Source organism: Cornus florida, unplaced genomic scaffold (assembly GCF_030987335.1).
Source record: "Cornus florida cultivar Cherokee Brave unplaced genomic scaffold, ASM3098733v1 CherokeeBrave_3.0.0_Hap2_Chr05, whole genome shotgun sequence".
Taxonomy (NCBI): Eukaryota; Viridiplantae; Streptophyta; class Magnoliopsida; order Cornales; family Cornaceae; genus Cornus; species Cornus florida.
Genome location: NW_026775575.1, coordinates 57,273,797 through 57,293,853, shown reverse-complemented (window position 1 = coordinate 57,293,853; position 20,057 = coordinate 57,273,797). Strand labels below are relative to the sequence as shown.

The 20,057-nt window shown below is 36.2% G+C and overlaps 1 protein-coding gene across 1 annotated transcript; it reads left to right on the top strand.

Annotated features, from left to right (window-relative positions):
- The first annotated feature begins 4,447 nt into the window (after window positions 1-4,447).
- On the top strand, window positions 4,448-19,223 carry LOC132306541 (uncharacterized). The gene is made up of 6 exons (XM_059803958.1): window positions 4,448-4,750; window positions 4,852-4,886; window positions 16,149-16,337; window positions 17,600-17,650; window positions 18,591-18,655; window positions 18,874-19,223. The coding sequence occupies exons 1-6, from the start codon at window positions 4,674-4,676 to the stop codon at window positions 18,979-18,981; spliced, it is 525 nt and encodes a 174-aa protein (XP_059659941.1). The 5' UTR covers window positions 4,448-4,673; the 3' UTR covers window positions 18,982-19,223.
- Window positions 19,224-20,057: the final 834 nt, after the last annotated feature.

Sequence of the window (20,057 nt, the reverse complement as noted above, 5' to 3'; positions counted from 1 at the left end):
TAACCTAATCATTTTCCCAATCCAAGTATAATTAAAAAAAAAGAAAAAAAGAAAAATATAAAAGTTAATCTAAATAAAATATTAAAAGGCAACTAATTTAAATAATATATATATATATATATATATATATATATATATATATAATCTATCTATATCCTTTATTATATAAATACAAATATATACACATCAGATTATTTATTATTAATGCTAATGTTATAAATAATATTAATTAATAAATTTTATTCCTTATACACACACACACACACACACACACACACACACACACACATACAACTATCCATGGGCAATTATGCGTACCCATTTAACCTCCCATTCAAGTAGTCCATGAGATCTAATTGATTGGTCTACTACTACTATCCATATCCAATTTCTTTAAAAATGAAAAATAAAAATAAATAATTAAATTCCTAAACAAATACACATCATCACATACAATTTAATGTAAACAAATAAATCGAATACACATAAGTTTAGCACATAATTTAATTTAAACAAATAATTCAATTAACACATGAACAATTAAATCAATTAAATAAGTAAACAAGTAGCCAAGAAATCAAATAAATAATTATAATGCAATTAAAAAAATACCAAGACTATTCTTTTGAAATTAGGGATATTACAGGATACGAGCTTGAAGTTTCGGGATTAGTGGTTAGGACCGAGGCGTACATTGCCCTGGTAGTATAGGGGAATCTTGACCACTTTGTGTGCGTTTTTTCAGGTGATACCCTCTATCAGGTTGAAGCTGCCCTATACATAGAGGAAAGTTTGATAGTGTATATATATGATCGACTATGTACCTATTGCATGAATTTGGCTAAGGGTGTATCGCTTATCGGTTCTTTGATTGGATTGTGGTAGAAAGAACTTGTTCGTGGATCCTACCCACACTTTTAGTTTTCAGATCCTCGATAGTACCAGTCCTGGAAGTCGTTCTTGCATATTAGAGACCATTCATCTCTACTCTTCCGGAGTCATCAACACAGGATACTATCTTTATTTAGTTGACTCATTAGACTTATACATTTATTAATTTCGGTTATGAATTATTATTTAGGGGTCCTTGATTTGTGGATTCTCGAGTTGTACTTTAGATGTTTACGTTGATTATGGAGTTTTATTATTTATGGGATTTATTCGGAGTTTTGATATAAGATGATTTATTAATTAATTATTATTTTAGTTCCTCTTTCAACATGATTATTATTATTTTTTATTTCATCTTGTATTTTATGCTTGTTTTAAATATTAATTATTTTGATATTCCTCGATCTTTATGCGAGAATTTGATCAACCCACGTTTGGAAATTGGGGGTATCACACTAAGCTTAACATCTGGGAGGACATTTGGTGTCAAGCATTTTCAATTTTTTCACCTGTGCATTTTATCAAACAATTGGGCTCAATTAGGGTTTAGAGGGACTTTTATCATACACTTGTGTTATGAGCTTTATTTCGCATCACAAGCACTATAGTGATACTCATTCAGCTCAAACTTGATAAAGTTTTAAAATATTAGAGAACCAATTCAACCCCCCTAAAGTTTTAAAATATTAGAGAACCAATTCAACCCCCACCCCACCCCTTCCCTTGGTTCTTTTTATAAATTTGTATGGTATATGAAAATTTTGAACTATTAAAGACCAAATTGGGTATTATGTACTTATTTTACTGAGTCGTGCGTTTGGTTCTTTATGTGTTCAAGCTTGTGGTCACAATGAGAAGGAACTATAAGAGTATGTGTTGAAATTTCTTCTCCTTATCAGGTTCCGCCACTTGTGGTGGTTGTTGATTAAGAAAATTCTTCGCCCCATAATTACCGAAAACACACTTCTTCTTTTTCTTGTGGTCGCAACAACAATATCGGTAGTGGTGGCAGAGATGAATCTTATTCTTCATACCCAATTCTGCCACTTGCAGTGGTGGTTAAAGATGAAAAATACTGAAAGTTGCCCTAACAAAGCTAGAAAATCTACTTCATTCCCATCTAGATATAGTTGATGTAGTTGTGATACAATAAGTGTTATCCACTTGCATTAATCTAATTTCTGATTTACACATTCGGTAAATTATTTTATACTTGAGACATCCCAAAACATTAATATATATATATATTTATTTATTTATTCCACACTATAAAATATGAACTTGCAGAGCCTTCCCGCAATGGTCCTTCCCCAAAAGATGAATTTTCAACTCAAATGCTATGAAAAATGCAATATTATCATTGGCAATGTGCAATAGAATCATTATTATTTAGGTCTTCTCATTTTACACTTTATTAAGACTTTTAGTGTCTTTTAGGTTGAACAATGAAATAGATGAAATGATAGCAACAACAATTCATAATGACACATTGGAGTAAACAACCTTGCCTTCCAGTGAAGAAATAAATAACTATTAATTTGTTTTCTTAAAAGAGGTGAGAAAGATTCAGGTCCATAAAAGCATGGTTAATTTTGCATTACTTTACGAGTGGCGTGCTCACTTTTACTGGGTTTCTTCTATATTCCTACAATTTTTCAGAATCAAATGGATCCAAAGTGAATCAAATATTTTTTCTGAATTTATTGAGTGAAGGTATTATTTAAATTAAGAAGGAAAATTTGGTATTTTGGAATAAGAGTTTGGAGGGAATTTTTGCATATGTGATTATTTTTTTTAATTCAACTAAAATGAAAAATAAACTTTTAAAATTGACTAATGTAAGTATAGTTTTCCCTTCAAGTAAACAAGCGCATCCGACCCAAAAGCTCAAGTTATTAGGCAGTGCTGCATACCTGCCTTTATTAACCCAAGCAGGGGTACAACCAGGATTTCATTTCAGGGGAAAAATTTATTTGATGGGAAAAAAATCAATCAACATAACAAATTTAGATTTTTCACATCGAAAGGCAAATATATATATGTTGTCCATGTTGCTACTTTGGAATGAACTATTTTAATACCTAAATTGATGTTTAAGGTTATGAGATGGTTATTTTATAATTATTGTAAGTTGGGACAAGTTTGGTATGGCCTAAGTGGTCAATTCATGACTTAGGATGAATGACAACCAATAAGAGTCCAAATTGACCATTTTCTGGGTCATTCGATCGATCGAGAGCTTCCACTCGATCGACCAATACCTTCCATACTTACAAAAATTGAGAAAACCTCAAATTCATGCCCTCAGTCCTACTGTTTGAGCTTGGACTCGATCGGTCGAGTTAGGCTCGATTGATTGAGCATACTCACTTGTCCACTGGTTTAATCCAAACTTTGAACGGCCATAATTCCTTCATTTGAAACCCAAATTGGGTCATTCTTGAGGCTAAACTAGCCAGCTCGAAGTCATATTTCCAATGATATCAATCCCACCCTCAAATTCAAACCACACTGAGAGTTATAATAGTTTTAGTGAAGTACTGTCGGGAAATCCTTCAAGCCGACAATGGGTAAAAATGGGAAACTATGCCTATGGCCATTAGAAACTTATGGAATGGACTTACTCGGTTAATGTGAGGTTACAGGGATTCATCTGACTACTCATACTCAACTCATCCTCTATATTTGCCTTGAAATGACTATTTTGCCCTTGTGCGTCCTCGAGTTCGAGTAATGACCCGTTTATCATTTTAGACCTCGGGTTTAGGTCATTACATTTCTTGAGACTCAAGGGCATGGTTTGCAGTTGCGATGTAACGGATTCGGACGAATATTGGTATAAACCAACTGGTTTATGAAAAGTGTGTAACGGTATTAGACCCCTGAAAAAGGGCTACGCGACATATCGACTGATACGGAGAACCATGCTCAAGGGTTAAACTTTCGAGGTTTGATGACTTAGAGTGATGTCGGGTTTTCTTTTTACAAAACCAATGTTTGTTTGACCTTTCGATATGCCACGTGAGTACAATATCCCAAGTTTGTTTGATTTTTTTCGTGTGCCACATGGGTATAGTTTACATGACACCTACAAAAGTAATGTTTAAGAAACAGTGATATTAAACATTGACATATAGTGTTTAGACCACTATAATAGTTATATTCTTACTTTTGTGATGATATATGATTGATTGATGATGCTAATGATATGGTATTCTAAAGAATTTTTTGGCACGCACATTACTCCCTCTTCCCTGAGCCCAAGGCCTTCCTTCTTCAGATCCGATATAGGATAATAACCTTTGACAATAAACAAGTGATAACCAATGGTACTTCCTAACCTTTTAAAGTTCATATTTCACAAGAAAGAAAAAGTTGGTAATTGAGTTTCTTTGAAAAATGTAAAATGAATAAATAAATAAATAATAATAATAATAACCAAAAAAAAAAAAAAAAAAAAAAAGGTAAACAAAAGTGGGGTGCAAATATACCCACTAGCGGCAGGTATTTCCACGTTCCATGAAGGCGCGTGAAGGTAATTTCCCTCGACTGGGCTGCTAGAGAAAAGTATTCTGAAGTTTATGAATCAAAGCCCTCTCTCTCTATTTTCTCTCTCTCTCCGGCAACAGAGCTTTGACGATGATGAGAAGCTTGTAATTGAAGGTCTGAAATGCTCTCGAAGCTCTGAGTTGAGCAGATCATAAAATCAACCATCGCGTGTGTCTATATATCTATATACACACACATATTCCCTATATAGTGGTGGTGGTGGTGTTGGAGAAATGCTGGAAAACCCTACTGATTCATCATCAACCGCCAACATTACCACCATCAAGCGCTATGCCCCACCCAATCAGAGGTATCATTATCTCTGCCTACTCTCTCTATATATATCGATTTGGAGTGATTAATTGATTGTTGTTTTGGGGGTGGCCATAATTTGGTTTTGGTTTCGTGCAGGAATCGTTCTCTCGGCAGACGCAAATCTGGTGGAGGTAAGCATCAAATTTTTTCTTACCAGTTGAATTTGCCTGTTAACCTATATATATATATATATTTTTTTTTGATAAGTACCTGTTAACCTTATACCTATGCTCATATGCATATGCGCACACACACACACACAAGTCTACATCCAGCGCTTTGCATGAATGTTTAATGAATTTTCAAGGCATGGACTTTAGCCATATCCCATTTTAGCTCAACAGTTTGGACCTGACAGTGCTGAACCGCAGTTTTGTTTAATTTAAACGCATCCGTAGTTCATGGGTAGTGAAAATTTTCTACTGCTTGAGCTTCTTAAAGTTTGAGATGAAAAACTCAGGGTGAACTTTTGGTTTATCTGTCTAGTACGTACGTGATTAAAATTTTTTGTGATAATATAATGTGTGTTTAAAATTTATAAGATCATAATCGGTTTTGTTACACAATAATGGTATTTAGTTTAGTTGATGCTATATGCATATTCAAAGGATGTATGTGAATTGATTTAGCTAATTCTCTTAATTCACATGCCAAAAACTCCATTTTATTTTGTCCAGTTCTGTGTCTTTTTTTTTTTTTTTTTCTTGAACTGTGACTCAATGGCATGTGTAAGTACACCTACAAATACTGGAAATTCTCGAAGAATGAATGGTTAAAAAGAGAGAATGGAAGGTTAGGGCGCTTCATCATTATCTCTCATACTGTCTAATCTTCATTTTGTTTGGTGACTTGGGTTGACAAATTTTGTTATGAAATAAATCTTAAAAATTAGTTTAGCTAGTTAGGGTTAAGTGTTACCTTCCGATCTGAAGGTTCATTGAAGAATAAGCTGAAATTGAAGATGTCAACAAGGGTAAAAAGGTAAAGTCACATCCCAAGTTTTAAACCCCCTAGTTAGTGTTTTGATTTATGCATTCATATCATTCATCATGATTTTTATTATTTCGAACACTTTGCCGATACATCTTGGACACTTGGCTGACAAATCTCAGACATTTGGTTGACAAATTTTTGATACTTGACCAACACATCCCACAATTTTTTTTTTCTTCTCTCTCTCCTCTCATAGTTGGTACTCACACACACATGCCTCCACTGAGGCTTGAACCTTTGACCTCCCTTTGGGAGGTAAGGGGCTAATATCGCTAGGCTCCCATTGGTACCCACTCTCTATCTTTATAAAACAAACACATGACAATCTTGGAAACAAAATTATGCACATACATCAAAGTGTCCAATCCCATTTTTTCTTTAAAAGTTTGACATTAAACATGTGTCGAAGTAAGTAATGGAACTATATATATATAACTATAATGACAAGATAGAATAGTAATATCATATATAATATAGTGACAAGATAGACTGAAGAGGAGGTGGCTGATGACTTGGGATCTATCCAACAGGTCTGCTTTACTGAGCCTCAACCTTGGCTGAAGGATGACTCTAACATATCAGTGGTGGAACCACTGGCAGTGATGAGACCTGATGATGAGGTTACTGATTTGGGGAGGGACTGGGTGGTTGATAACATTGGAACTACCAGTGAGTTGTTGGGAGTTTCTTCAGAAGGTAATAATGCTCAGACTTTATCTTTTCTTTAAACAATTGTGACTGGAATTGAGATAGCAATCAGTAATGAAGTTATAAACACAAAGCCCATATCGTCTTGGAAAGGAATTTACGAGATTAAGAATCTCGTCTCTAATGCCAATTACGACAAGAAGAAAGGCGTGGTGATGGAAAGGGGCAGGACTAGGAGTAGGAGTTTGAAGAAGGGGGGAGGGGAGTTAATCTCAACTGGTTTTTAATGAAGCTACGAATCATTACATGGAATGTTCGTGGTCTCAATGACCCGAATAAAAGAAGGGTGGTGAAGGTAGCTTTAAGGAAATAGGGGCCCAGGTTGTTTGTTTGCAAGAAACCAAGATGACATCCATTACTGATGGAGTGGTTAGAAGTTTGTGGGGAGGAAGGTTTGTGGAATGGGAGGCCTTGGATGCTATAGGTTCTTTGGGTGGTATTTTAGTTATGTGGGACAACAGGTGGTTGTCCAGAATGAATGTGTGGAAGGGGATATTTTCTGTTTCCTGTGAGTTTAAGATGGAAGAGGATAATTTCAAATGGGTTTTTTCTGTGGTCTATGGACTGGTCAATGATGCTGAGAGACTTATTTTATAGGAGGAACTAAGCCACGTTCAAGGACTATGCTCTTTACCATAGTGTTTGGGTGGGGATTTTAATTCAGTCAGGTTTCCGTCAGAGAGGTCTACTCGGGGAAGAAGGTCCATAGACATGGATCAGTTTTCCGACTTTATTGATGAGCACCTTCTTATTGATCTTCCAATGGAAGGTGCAACCTTTACATGGTCTAATGGTAGAGACCTAGTTACTCTCTCAAGATTGGACAGATTTTTGATCTCTGGGGAGTGGGAAGAAAAATTCCCAGATGTTGTTTAGGCAGTTTTAGAAAGGGTTACCTCTGATCATGTTCCTTTAGTTTTGGATTGTGGTGGTTTGTGTTCTAGAAGAACCCCATTCCGTTTCGAGAATATGTGGCCGAGAGTGGAAGACTTCCAAGGGACAGTTCATTCTTGGTGGGAGGGAGCGATCGTTACAGGTGCGCCCAGCTTCATATTAACACATAAATTAAGAGCTCTCAAACTCGCTCTTAAGTAGTCGAATAACGATGTCTTTGGAAATCTTGAATGGAGGAAGAATAGAGTCTTTGCTGATTTTTCTGACATTAATCGGCTTGAGGAGGCGGGTGGGAATGTGGAGTCTCTTTCTACTAGAAGAGCTTCCTGTTAGACAGTTCTTGCTGAGATTGCTTGTATGGAGGAGATTTCATGGCGACAAAAATCCCGGGCTCTTTGGCTAAAAGAGGGAGATCGTAATACAAATTTTTTCCACAGACTTACTAATGCTCATAGAAGGAGCAATCATATAGGACGTCTACGGGTTGAAGGCGTGGAGTTGTGGAGGGAGGAAGAGGTGCACAACGGGATTGTTTCTTTTTATCAGAAGCTTTACACAGAACCTTTAGGTTGGAGACCTAAGCTTGATGGTTTTCCTTTTGAGGCTATTTCTGTGCTGGAGAGAGATGAGAGCTTCCTTTTACTGAAGAAGAAGTTCTTAAGGTCTTATCCAGTTGTAATGGGAATAAAGCCCCTGGGCCAGACGGGTTCACTCTGCGCTTTTTGTTAGAAAGCTGGGTGGTTGTGAGAAATGAAGTGATGAGTACCTTTCAGGAGTTTCATTCTACTGGTGTCTTTGAAAAATCGCTTAATGCATTATTTATTGCCCTTATCCCTAAGAAGGGAAACGCTTCAGATATTAAGGACTTTCGTCCTATTAGCTTAGTGGGTTGTATTTACAAACTTATAGCTAAAGTGCTTGCTCATAGAATCAGAGAAGTTATGGATGGGATTATTTCAGATTCCCAGAATGCCTTTGTTGGAAGATGGCAAATTCTTGATTCAGTTCTTATTGCTGGTGAATGTGTGAATTCAAGGTTGCGTAGTGGTGTTCCTGGAGTTCTATGCAAACTTGATATTGAGAAAGCTTATGATCATGTTAATTGGAATTTTCTTCTCTACTTGCTTAAAAGAATGAGGTTTGGAAGTAGATGGAGAACATGGATTGAGACATGTCTTTCGTCTGTCAAGTTCTCAATTCTTGTGAATGGTTCTCCAGCTGGTTTTTCGGGTGCTCTCGGGGTACAAGACAAGGTGACCCATTCTCATCTTTTCTTTTTCTTATTGTTATGGGGGGCTTAAGCAGACTCATGCGCCAGGTAGAGAATCTTGGTCTTATTAAGGGATTCCGGGTGGGAAGTGATATTGTCAATCAGGTGGAGATTTCACATCTACAATTTGCAGATGACACTCTGGTTTTCTATGATGCAGATGTGTCTTAACTTAGATATTTGAGATGCATTCTGGCTTGCTTTCAGGCAGTTTTCGGGTTAAAGGTGAATGTGGCCAAGAGTGTGTTTGTTCGGTCGGGAATGTACAGGACATTTCTTCTTTAGCTGCAGTTCTTGGGTGCAGGGTGAGTTCCTTTCCTATCCCTTATTTGGGATTGCCTGTAGGGGTTTCTTCCAGGTTAGTGGGGAGTTGGGATTATGTGCTTGATAGGTATGCAAAGAGGTTGGCAGGTTGGAAGAAGTAATATTTATCTAAGGGGGGTAAAGTAACTCTTATTAAGAGCACTTTATCAAGCCTTCCCACCTATTTTCTTTCTTTGTTCCAAATTCCATGCTCCGTTGTTGATAGAATTGAACAAATTCAAAGGAATTTCCTTTGGGGAGGAAGGGGAGATGAGTTCAAGTATCATCTTGTTAGATAGAAGCAATTATGTAAGCCTATAAAATTGGAGGGCCTCGGTATTAGACGATTGATTCCTTTTAATCAAGCTCTTATGGGTAAGTGGTTATGGAGATACGGGAAGGGAAGAAATCTTCCTTGGTGCAGATTAGTATCTTGCAGGTATGGTGAAGATGTTGGCGGATGGACTACACATCCGGTTTCAATTGCGGGAGGAGTTGGGGCTTGGAAATCCATTCGGGAAGGATGGGATGCCTTTTCCTCTCATATCAGATTCAGAGTTCGTGATGGTAGTTGCGTTCGTTTTTGGGATGATCTTTGGTGTAGGAACCAACCTTTATGTCGTACATTTTCCAGATTATATAGTATTGCAGTTGATAAACATGTCATAGTAGCTAACTGTTATCAGCTTGATAATAGTGAGATTACGTGGAATGTTCATTTTCGGCGTTCATTTCAGGATTGGGAGTTAGAAGAGGTGAGCATTTTCTCGGATCAATTGTATTGGCAAGCAGGAATTGGCAGGGGTTATGACAATTTGATTTGGATTCCCTCCTCTCACGGGCGTTTTGCAGTAAGGTCTTTGTTCTTATGTCTGTCTAATTTTGCATCCTATGATTTTCCATGTAAGACTATTGGTGTTCTATGGTTCCTACTAGGGTGGCATTCTTTGTATGGACTGCTGTTTGGGGTAAGATTTTGACGATTGATAATCCGAGGAAAAGGGGAAATTTTCTTGTTAATTGGTAAGATTTATGTAAGCAGGATGGGGAGTCAGTCGATCATCTCCTAATGCATTGCTCTGTAGCGCACGATTGTTAGAATCTCATTTTTGGTCCATTTGGCATGTGTTGGGTAATGCCACGCTCTACTAAGGAGCTGATTAATGCTTGGAGAGGTTGTCGTGTGAGTAGGAGGGTTCGTGCTTATTGGAGATTTGTATCACATTGTATTTGGTGGTGCATCTGGAAGGAGCAAAATAGTAGAATGTTTGAAGGGAAGGAGTCGTCTACAACAACACTGAAACTTTTTATTATTCGTTTTTTTTTTTGTTATGTGAACAGAAGTTCGTGTTCCTCTTCTATTGATTTAATTTCTTTTTTGGATTCTTTGGGGCCTTAGACCCCGGTTTCTTTTATGTCTACTGGACGCGTTCCCCTATTGAATGCCTTTTTTAATTTATTATTACTTATAAAAAAAAAAAAATCATATATAATATAGTATATTCTTTTTGATATTCGAATAGTTTCAATTTCTAATTTATGTAATTTTAGTATAGAAATTATAAATTAATTAATGCTCTATTATTGTTTTAGTCAATATATAAATAAGAATTCATATGTACATTAGCCATGTCCACGCCGTGTCCGTGTCGTACTTTTTAGAATTTGACGTGTCGGTGTATCCGTATTGTATCGTGTCCTTATCCCGCATAATTGTTAAAGGCGCGCCTAGACTCCAAAAAATCCCCAGGCTCATCAAGACTCAGCTAGAGCGCCTCAATCTACTATAGGACAGGCCCTTCAATCAAGCTCACATAAAGCCCTCAGGCTTACGCTTTTTAGTAGGCTCTAGGCTCAAAAAAGACGCGCCTTGTTTTTTTTTAATCATTTATTCATATCATTTTCTTTTTTTACTTATTGACTACTAAATTAAAAGGTTCTATATCATACCGTATTGTTTAACCTTATGAAATATTTGACAAAATTCATAAATTTATGGTTCACTACTTACATTAACTACAATTACAACTTGATTATGAATATATATAATAATATATGCATTATTATATACACATGCCTTACTTCGATCAGGCTCGTGCCTTATACTGCGCCTTGCGCTTAGGCTCTAGGAGGACTTTGACGCCTTAGTGCACCTTGAGCCTTTAACAACTATGGTATCCCGTGTCCATGTCCATGCTTCTTAGATTGACAACGACAGAGTTCTGTTGATCATATGGAATGAGTCTGGATTAGAGATAACTTAGGTGATTCTATGAGTTTAGAATCTGATACCTAGGCTTGCAACCTTTTCTTCGTAGTGGATTGTTTCTGGCTTGGCCTAGGTTCCCATGATTTTTCCTTAATATGTTTTTCCATGTAAATCTGGTGTTCTTCTGCGACTGTATTTTCAAATTTAGTTTTGGCTTTACAATTTTTAGTTATTAATTTAGTTGAACTTTTAAATTTTTTGTTATATTTAATTAAAATTATATAAAGACCTATTCACCCCCTCTTGGTCTAGTTTGAGACGCATGAACTTTCTGACATATCAGAGTTTAGGGCGCAGTTCCTCCCTTCCAATTTTCTTTTCGATCTTCTACCTTATTCTCCTAAGGTACCGATCATCAGATTGTGAAAGTTGTCTCTTATTAATTTGGAATCTCTATGTCTACAGTTGGAGGAGAGAGACATTTTATGTGGCTTTGGGGGAGAAAAGTAATCCTATGGAGTTTGAGTGGTTGGGAGAATAACTAACTGAAGCAAACAGAAATGAACAGAAGTCTTCTTACAATAGTAAGGAAGACTACAAATATTCCAATCACCATTGGAGCATAGATTAAAGCCCGAAGAGAAGTTTAAAATCTGATAATATATCAAAATTATATTGATTAAGACTTGGTTACAGCAGATATAGAGGTTTGTGTCAACAGGGATGGCAATTTACCCCAACCCATTGGGGAGCTGCCCCGCCCTGCCCCCGCCCCGTTTAAAGCGGGTTTGGAGAACCGTTTATTTAAATGGGGTGGGGATGGGGGTTGGGAAAAAAAAGGGGCCAGATTTGGGGCGAGGGAGGGGTACCCCCGCCTCGCAACCACCCCGATTACATATGGAATTACTCCTATTAGCCCCTCCCATGTTATTGTACTTACCAATTTAACATATTATATATATATATATATATATATATATATAATATATATATACACTTCTAAATAAACCTTACTCATTCCTATCTTCTAAAGCTGTAGCCGAGAGATGAGAGCCTGAGAACGAAGCTGTGAGTGATGCGACGAAGCGAACGTCCTACGGCTTCAGATCTTCTCTCTCTTCTTCTCTGGCCACAGATCTCCACAGCCTTAGCCGAGCGATGAAGCGAATCAACAGCATCATGCGACCTCCTTGAGTCCTTCACCATCCACAGATCTCCAATCAATGCTAAGACCCTAGTCATATATATATATATTGAAGTAACAAGTTCTACCTTTTCACAGTTGGATTTGATCATCTACTTTTTACTTTGATTCTCTTTCACCATTTGATTTTGTAGCAATAAGAATCCGAAAAAAACCCTCAAATTTAATTGGGGGCGGGGCACAAGTGAGGATGGGGTGGGGGAGTTTATGGGTAAAAAAATAATCGGTTATGAGGCGGTTTTGGGGGTGTCAAATTTAAACGGGGACGGGGATGGGGACGGGGAATGACAAACCCGCCCCAACCCGCCCTATTGCCATCCCTAGGTCTGTCCTTTTTCAGTTCTCTAGAATGCCTTTTAGACCACCCCATAGAACATTAATTACAGGCTCTACTATTCCCGTGACATATTCAGATCTCCCATACCATAATTAAAACTTTGACTAGAGACTATTGACTACATTACTCTGACTAGACACTTTTCAAGGCTATTAAATAATTATTTGCATCACGGACTTTGTTGGTAGAGGTTATTGAGAAGCCAGACTAACTTGTTGGGACTTATATATTGCATAAGTTTCTCAAAGTAATTTCAATTGAGCTGTCACAGTACACAAGACATTTCATAAGATGCCTTATGACTTGCCATCGTGTCTAGGAGGATGTGCTAGTTGCTTTTTTGATATCGTGCGAGATGAAATCGGCACATTATTTTTTTCTGTACTGTGTCATATTTGTATGGGAGCCCAGTGATGCCTACACAACCCCCGACCAAGTCATTGCAGTATTAGCCAAGACCTCTGACCATTCTGGAGGGCCTGATTTCTTTCCTACCATTTGTTATGTTTTGCTATCCTTTAACTTTTTTGTCTGGTGGCAATCAGGTGTTACGTCTATTTTATTTCCCTACCTTGTGTTACATCTATTTCATTGTCCCACCTATGCAGATAGAGAAGTTAATTAACAGTAATTTGCATACTTCCTTGATCTTGTCCTTCCCTTCTATTATGATGACCCATGTGTCCGCCAGCTATGTTATCCTATTTCCATGGAGTCACTATAAAGTAAATAAATACGAAACAGGAACTTGCCCAATAAGCAGAACTGGTGTCCAATCCCGTGTGGCCCTTCCCTTCTAAGAGTGCACTATTTGTTTCTTCATTGCTTCCTTAATAATAATAATTCACTCTATGCCCTAAATTCATGCATTAATATGTGTACTTAACTTGGTTCTGTAATGTCTGTCTATGTATCAAGGATAAGCAATTGTTTTTCTCTAGTAGAAAATCCGTTGACAATCATTTCCGACTTATTTCACTTATGTTTTATTTTATTTTTATTTATTATTATTATTTTTTAATAATCTGATCCAAGATATAGTCATTTTTCTCCTTGAAAAATATTAAGATATCCAAGTAAAGCTTACTGCAAAATTATATTACAAAAAAATATTAAGATACAAGGTGGGCCATTGGTTAGGCTGATATTTTGATGGTATTACAGGTCTGCGTTCAGACTTCTTGCTGGGTTTAAACACTACCTTTGCCATTTAAGCTTATTAATGACCTTTACCAAGTAACACTGACTTGACAACAAAATGTGTAATGGCAAACAGGTTTTATTTTATTATTATTATTGTTATTATTATTATTGGTTGGTTGGCCTAAGTTGTTTAATTAGCCTTCAATGACTTGTTGGTCCAATGGGGGAAAAAAATCTTAATTGAGAGTGGGTAGGTGTTGAAATTTTGGATCATGGGACTGGAATCTAGATACTTTTATCATATGGCAGAAGGACTGAAAAAGGAAGTCATATTTTGCAATTAGCTTGCTGTGTAATTAGCTTATTGTGCAACTAAATTGAGGTCTTGTGAGCTATATTAAGGTGAGTCATATATTCAAATCTTTGCTTCAAAATGGTAAATTATAGTAATATACTAACTGATTTAAGTTGGGTTATGTACAATTTGCTGTAGGCACTAGGCATAAACTTTAAATCTAATACAAAGCCATTTATCTTTCTCAGTAAAGCACTTCTGAGACTAGGAACCACTTTTTCCCATATTACTGTACCTTCAGTCTTTTTCACTCAACGTATTCTCCAATATAGTAATGATACTTGCACCGATTTGTTGCAGTGAATTACCTAACCGAATGTTGCTGATTGGTTATTTATGCACAATACATGCAAGTGGAGGGCCCACTTCTTTATTTATGCATAAATGGATCAATTAAAAGAAATAAGTCTGGCGATTCACTACAACAAATCGCATAAATAAAGAAGTGGGGCCCTCCACTTACATGTATTGTGCAAAAATAACTAATCAGAGATATTCAGTTAGATAATTCATTGCAACAAATCGGTGCAAGTATCATTACTCTTTTATAAATAAAAAGAAAACTGTGCAGCTAATTATAGAACTGGATGCATGTATGGCTATACGTTGAAAACTCTCAGGGATGACGGTGATTCAGAAATATTTAAGGAGATGTTGAAAACTCTCAGGGGTGACGGTGATTTTGAAATATTTAAGGAATGACAGGTTTTACTAGTGACCATACGCAGATGATCATTTGTGGAAATAGTCATGGTTGAGTTGTTTATCGGTGGAGTTTAGGTGTCATCACAACTGAAATGCTTCTTGCATCTTGATTGAGCTTCCTTGCACTGAAAGTTGATCTTCTAGAATATATTTCATACAAAATTCAGTTTATTATTAACTTTAGACATTTTTTTTTATGTTATTATGACTTCCAACTATGACATATCCTAAAATGATATTTGTCTATAAAAAATATTGGGTTGAAGTTGGTAAAAATCTTCACATCTAATTTATTATTTTGTAATTCTTGGGACATGAAAGAAATGACATGTGCTTTTGTTTTTTTTTTTTTGAAAAATGGTTCCAAAATTTTGTTTGACAATTCTTCGAAAACTGTTCTCTGAACACACAGTTGAAATTAAGGTCCAAATTTAGAGAACAGGTTTTTTAGTTCCAAAATACTTTTTCCCGTTTGAAGAGTTTTTGAAAACTATTTTCAAAGAACTAACCAAACAGCACCAACTTTCTCCAACAAAGTTCCAAAAGAAGGTGCTTCAAGCCTTCTACTCCTGCACTGAACTAAGCACTATTACTTCGCTTAAAGTATCAAAATTTTGACAGTATTGAGGCTCACACACTCATTTACTGTCTTCGATTTTCTGACAGTACTCACTATAATCAAGCTCGCCACCTACGCTACAGTTCTATGAAAAAAGTTAAATTGATCTTGGTATTCCTGGCCACAAAAATGGAAATTTTGTCTGTTTTCAGGCCACAATGTTAGAAAATTAGAAAAATAAATTGTCGGGCCAAGGAAGACAAAGTAAAATAATCTGAATTAGTTATCATAAGCACTTAACATTGAACTTCATTTATTTTCAGACTACTAACTGAATAGAGTATGAAAGCACCGTAAAAAAATCTCATTCGATGATCTAGCCATTAAAAAGTGAAATTTCTACTTTCAGACCTGCATCCCTGAGCAAAGCAGTGAAAGTCAAGAAAGGAAAAAAAATTGGCTCTGGCCACACAGGATAAAGTGTTTCTGGTTTTAGATCACCAACTGGAAAAAACAGAAGTTAGCAATGGGTGTAGCATTTAGCTGTCGTCCCCATGAACATATTGTTACTTGTCTCCTTGTCTGTGTAATAACTACTGAACTGATAGTTGAAGAAACAAGGAATTCGGTGTTGCATTCTGTTATGAAGCATTGCATACACAATTGCTAAGACAGTACTTTGAATGCTGTTTCTGATCTACTTAATTTTGCAGATCGATTTGAACGAGCAAACAACATTTATGCCAATGACGAGAAGAATCAATGTGCTTCCTCAAAAAATGCTCCTATTGTGGATCAAGGGGATGCAGGAAGCAGCATTCTTGTGAATGAAAATCCTCGTACAGGGTTAATACCCTTACAGGGATGTTGTAATAGCGAAGCTTTTCAGCTTATGAATGACCGTATGTGTGTCCTTCATTATCTTTGATTGATCGTTGTATGCATAGTCGTTAATTTATGTGGAGTGTCATTTTCTTTTCAGTTGATATGACTATTCCTGGATACAAAGTATTTGATGAGGTGATATTAACTCAAAATGAACTTGAACATAAGTTTTAGTACCAAAACTGGTGTCCTTTTACCTCTTATACTTTTTCTCCTGTATTTTTTCTTCACTTAAATAATATTTCGGGTTTAATATAAAAGCAAATATGTCTGCGCTGATGTGCTCCACATGAAATGACATGCTGAAATAGGGGGCCTACATGGTTACATGTACAAGCATGATGTTTTGGGCAAGAGTTTTTGACTGGAAAAGGTTTACCAATTCTTGCTAAAAATTCCAACAAGTGATGGTTTGTGGTTATAGATTTAAATTCTCGGGGATTTTTTAAATTATTATTAATATTATTTAAATTCCCTGCTTTTTTTAGGTTTTAATAATTAGAGTTTAGCCAATATCGTTTACTGCATATGATTAGAGCTTGCTAATGTCTTTTGTGCTTGATAATGTTTGATTAGAGTTTGCTCTCTTCACTTATTTGAATCTTCCACGGTCTAGTACTCCAGTTCATATAATTAGAGCTTGCTAATGTCTTTTGTTCTTGATAATGTTTTATTAGAGTTTGCTGTCTTAACTTATTTGAATCTTGCACGGTCTAGTACTCTAGTTCATATGATTAGAGCTTGCTAATGTCTTTTGTGCCTGATATTGTTTGATTAGAGTTTGCTGTCTTCACTTATTTGAATCTTCCACCGTCTAGTACTCTAGTTCTGCTTATTATTCACCTGAATGAAGTTCTGTTCCAGTTCAATTCTGCCAGGTCTAATTAGGAAATAAATTTGATATTGGCTATCATGCATTTTCCACAAAATTTGGCCAGTTGTTGTAATGAAGAAGCAAATGTACAGAAAACCCATTGTTGGAATATGATTTGGTTGAGTTTCACTTTATATTGTCACATTATATATTCCTCTGTATCGTGAACCTGTAGTAAGTCTCATGTTTCTTTTACAGATACTCATATAATTGCATTTCTTTGAGCATCCTTTGGCTGTTATGCATGATTACTGATATGGATATTCACATCAATTTTATTTGTTTTAAAATGAGGTTCAACTTTATGGTGAGTGATTTACCTTGCTTCAAGCTATATAAAGAAAATGAGTTTTAAGTTAAAAACAAATCTGTGAATCACCATTCTTATTGAATCTTCCATTGCAGGTTGGTTGGCTGCAATGAATTCATACAATAATCCATCAACAGATTTAGCTGGTTAGTAGAGTGAACATCTAAAACTTTTGAATGCTTGTTTATTTTGACTGATTTTAGGATGATGATGATGATGACAACTTTGACTGCTTTTGTGCTTTGCATGTGACATCTTACTCTTAAGACCGGCTTCAAGTGGTTTATATATGGTTTTTTTTCCCCTTATAAACATAGTCCCATGAAAGTTGTATAATTAGCATTTCTTCTACATGGTGCACTTATTTGCAATTCAACCATACAAAAGGCAACAAATTGGTAATTCCTCAAAGAGTTGATTATTCATCAAGAACATTTTTGTTTTACTTACCGAAAAAAGGGCCCCGACTAATTGTGATCGGGGTCCGAACTTTATATGAATAACATATCCTTTCTTATGAGTTCTGATGAAACAAATCTAAAATTCACATAAACAGACTACCTTTAAACTTATTTGAGCATCACCTAATATTATTAGCTTACCCTATAAAATAGATATATTTTTTTATGATTATAAACAATGTATGATGAGGATAGACCTAAAACAATATGTCCCAGTTGGGAGTTCTTGCATCCTTTTTTAATCAAGAGATTTTTAAGTGTTAGTAAGATCTTTGGAACCCTGTGCTGGACATGACATGAAGGTCATCTTTGCATGTTTCCTAGTTGTCATGTCTAGAAAATAACCACCCTCCCGTGAGATGGAACTAGAAAGTAATGCTCAATTGGATACGTGTTCATGCAATAACAATTTCAGTTGGAATAAGTGAAGTGAATCTAATAAACATTATACTTCATAGCATAAAACTTTCTGTCTACTGAATCCTGAGGAAAAAGAAAATTGGCCGTCACCCCTCATGTCTAAAGCTTGTCTTAGAAATGCAGTGTATGCACAAGCAAGAGGCCATTATACAATCCCATTACCGACCTGACTGGCACTTCATTTAATTTTCATCATGTTTTTCAGAAAAGCCTGTTATGTACTCGGGGAGTGGTGCATCAGCATGGGGGCACTTTAGACTTCCTCATCAGGTGAAAATTGAACTTTTTCCAGCTCTCTCTTTCTCTCTCATACAATATATATATATATGAATAATAAAGTAGACACACACACAAACACAACACACACTAAATTTTGCCCCCACCGGGGCTCGAACACCCAACCTCCCCTATGGGGGGTAGAGCGTATACCATCTAGGCTAGAGCCTCTTGGTTCTCATACAATTTGTTTTTAAACTGGTTGTCTTCAGTTCATACCTCCAACAGCAAGTGTTGGACCTTCTTCCGGGTCACAGATGGATTTCTTGAGCGAGCTTCGGCGTGCAATGCGAAATGCGAATGCTACTCCTGACATCTAATAATCACGAATCACGGAACTTGAAGGTTTTATATGGCTTTGGCTTTTCAGAATACTTTGAATTGTATTATCAGTGAACCTGTTGTATGTTCATTAACAATGATGTGTGTTGCTTATTTAGGCCTTTCCTTTATTTACTTGACAATGAATTGTGCTTATACCATCCCCATCCTTGTGTATTCATGATGGTTAGCATGAATTGTGCTCGAATGGATGAATCCAAGTGCCATCTTTGTTTTAGGAGATCAACCGCATTACTGCTTTGTTTGGCGTTCGATCACTAGAGTCTTGGTTTACCCAGGAATTGGTGATGGAATTTGCATTTGTTTCTATTTATTAACAGAAATTTTTTGGAACAGTAAGACTCCTGTAATTCTGATTGTTTCCTGGGTATCTTCTACTGCTGTTCTCAAATAATAAATATAGCTAAGAGCATGAAAGGGGATAATTTCGAAGAAATTGTTGTGGAAACTATTTCAGTATGATATCCCAAATATGAGAAATTCCAAGTGTTGTCAATCAGGAAATGAGAGCAAAATGTACATGCATGCCTTGAAGCCATAAACCCGAATCTTCTACCAGTAGGCTTCATGCCCCAGATAAAAGGGTACCCTGGAGACATTTGTTTGTTTTGATGTAATTGATAAAAGCTCGGGCTAGTGGTTTTTTCAAAGGAAGGTCAGGGTTCAAGGTTCAGTCGAGGTATAGGTGTGTGAGTATCAATTAAGGAAAAAAGATAAAAGTTCGGACTGGCTAGCTTTAGTGAGATAGGTTACACAATTCTTTTAAACCGGTGTTGCTTTCACGCTCCACTTGCATTTTTGCTTAAACCCGTGTGACTTAGATTTTGCCATTTTCGGTCTTGCACTTGCTCCCTAAGGTATTGTTTGATATTCAACACTTAATTTTGAATGGATTCAACATTTATTTAATTAAGTGATCGAGTGTAATTTGAATATCACTGAAAATAGTCACTTAAAATAGTGTGAAAATAGTCGCTTAAAATAGTGTAAAATTTTAAGTCACAGGAACTTCAGTTTACTAAAGGCTAAACACTGAAAAGTCAAAAAAAATATT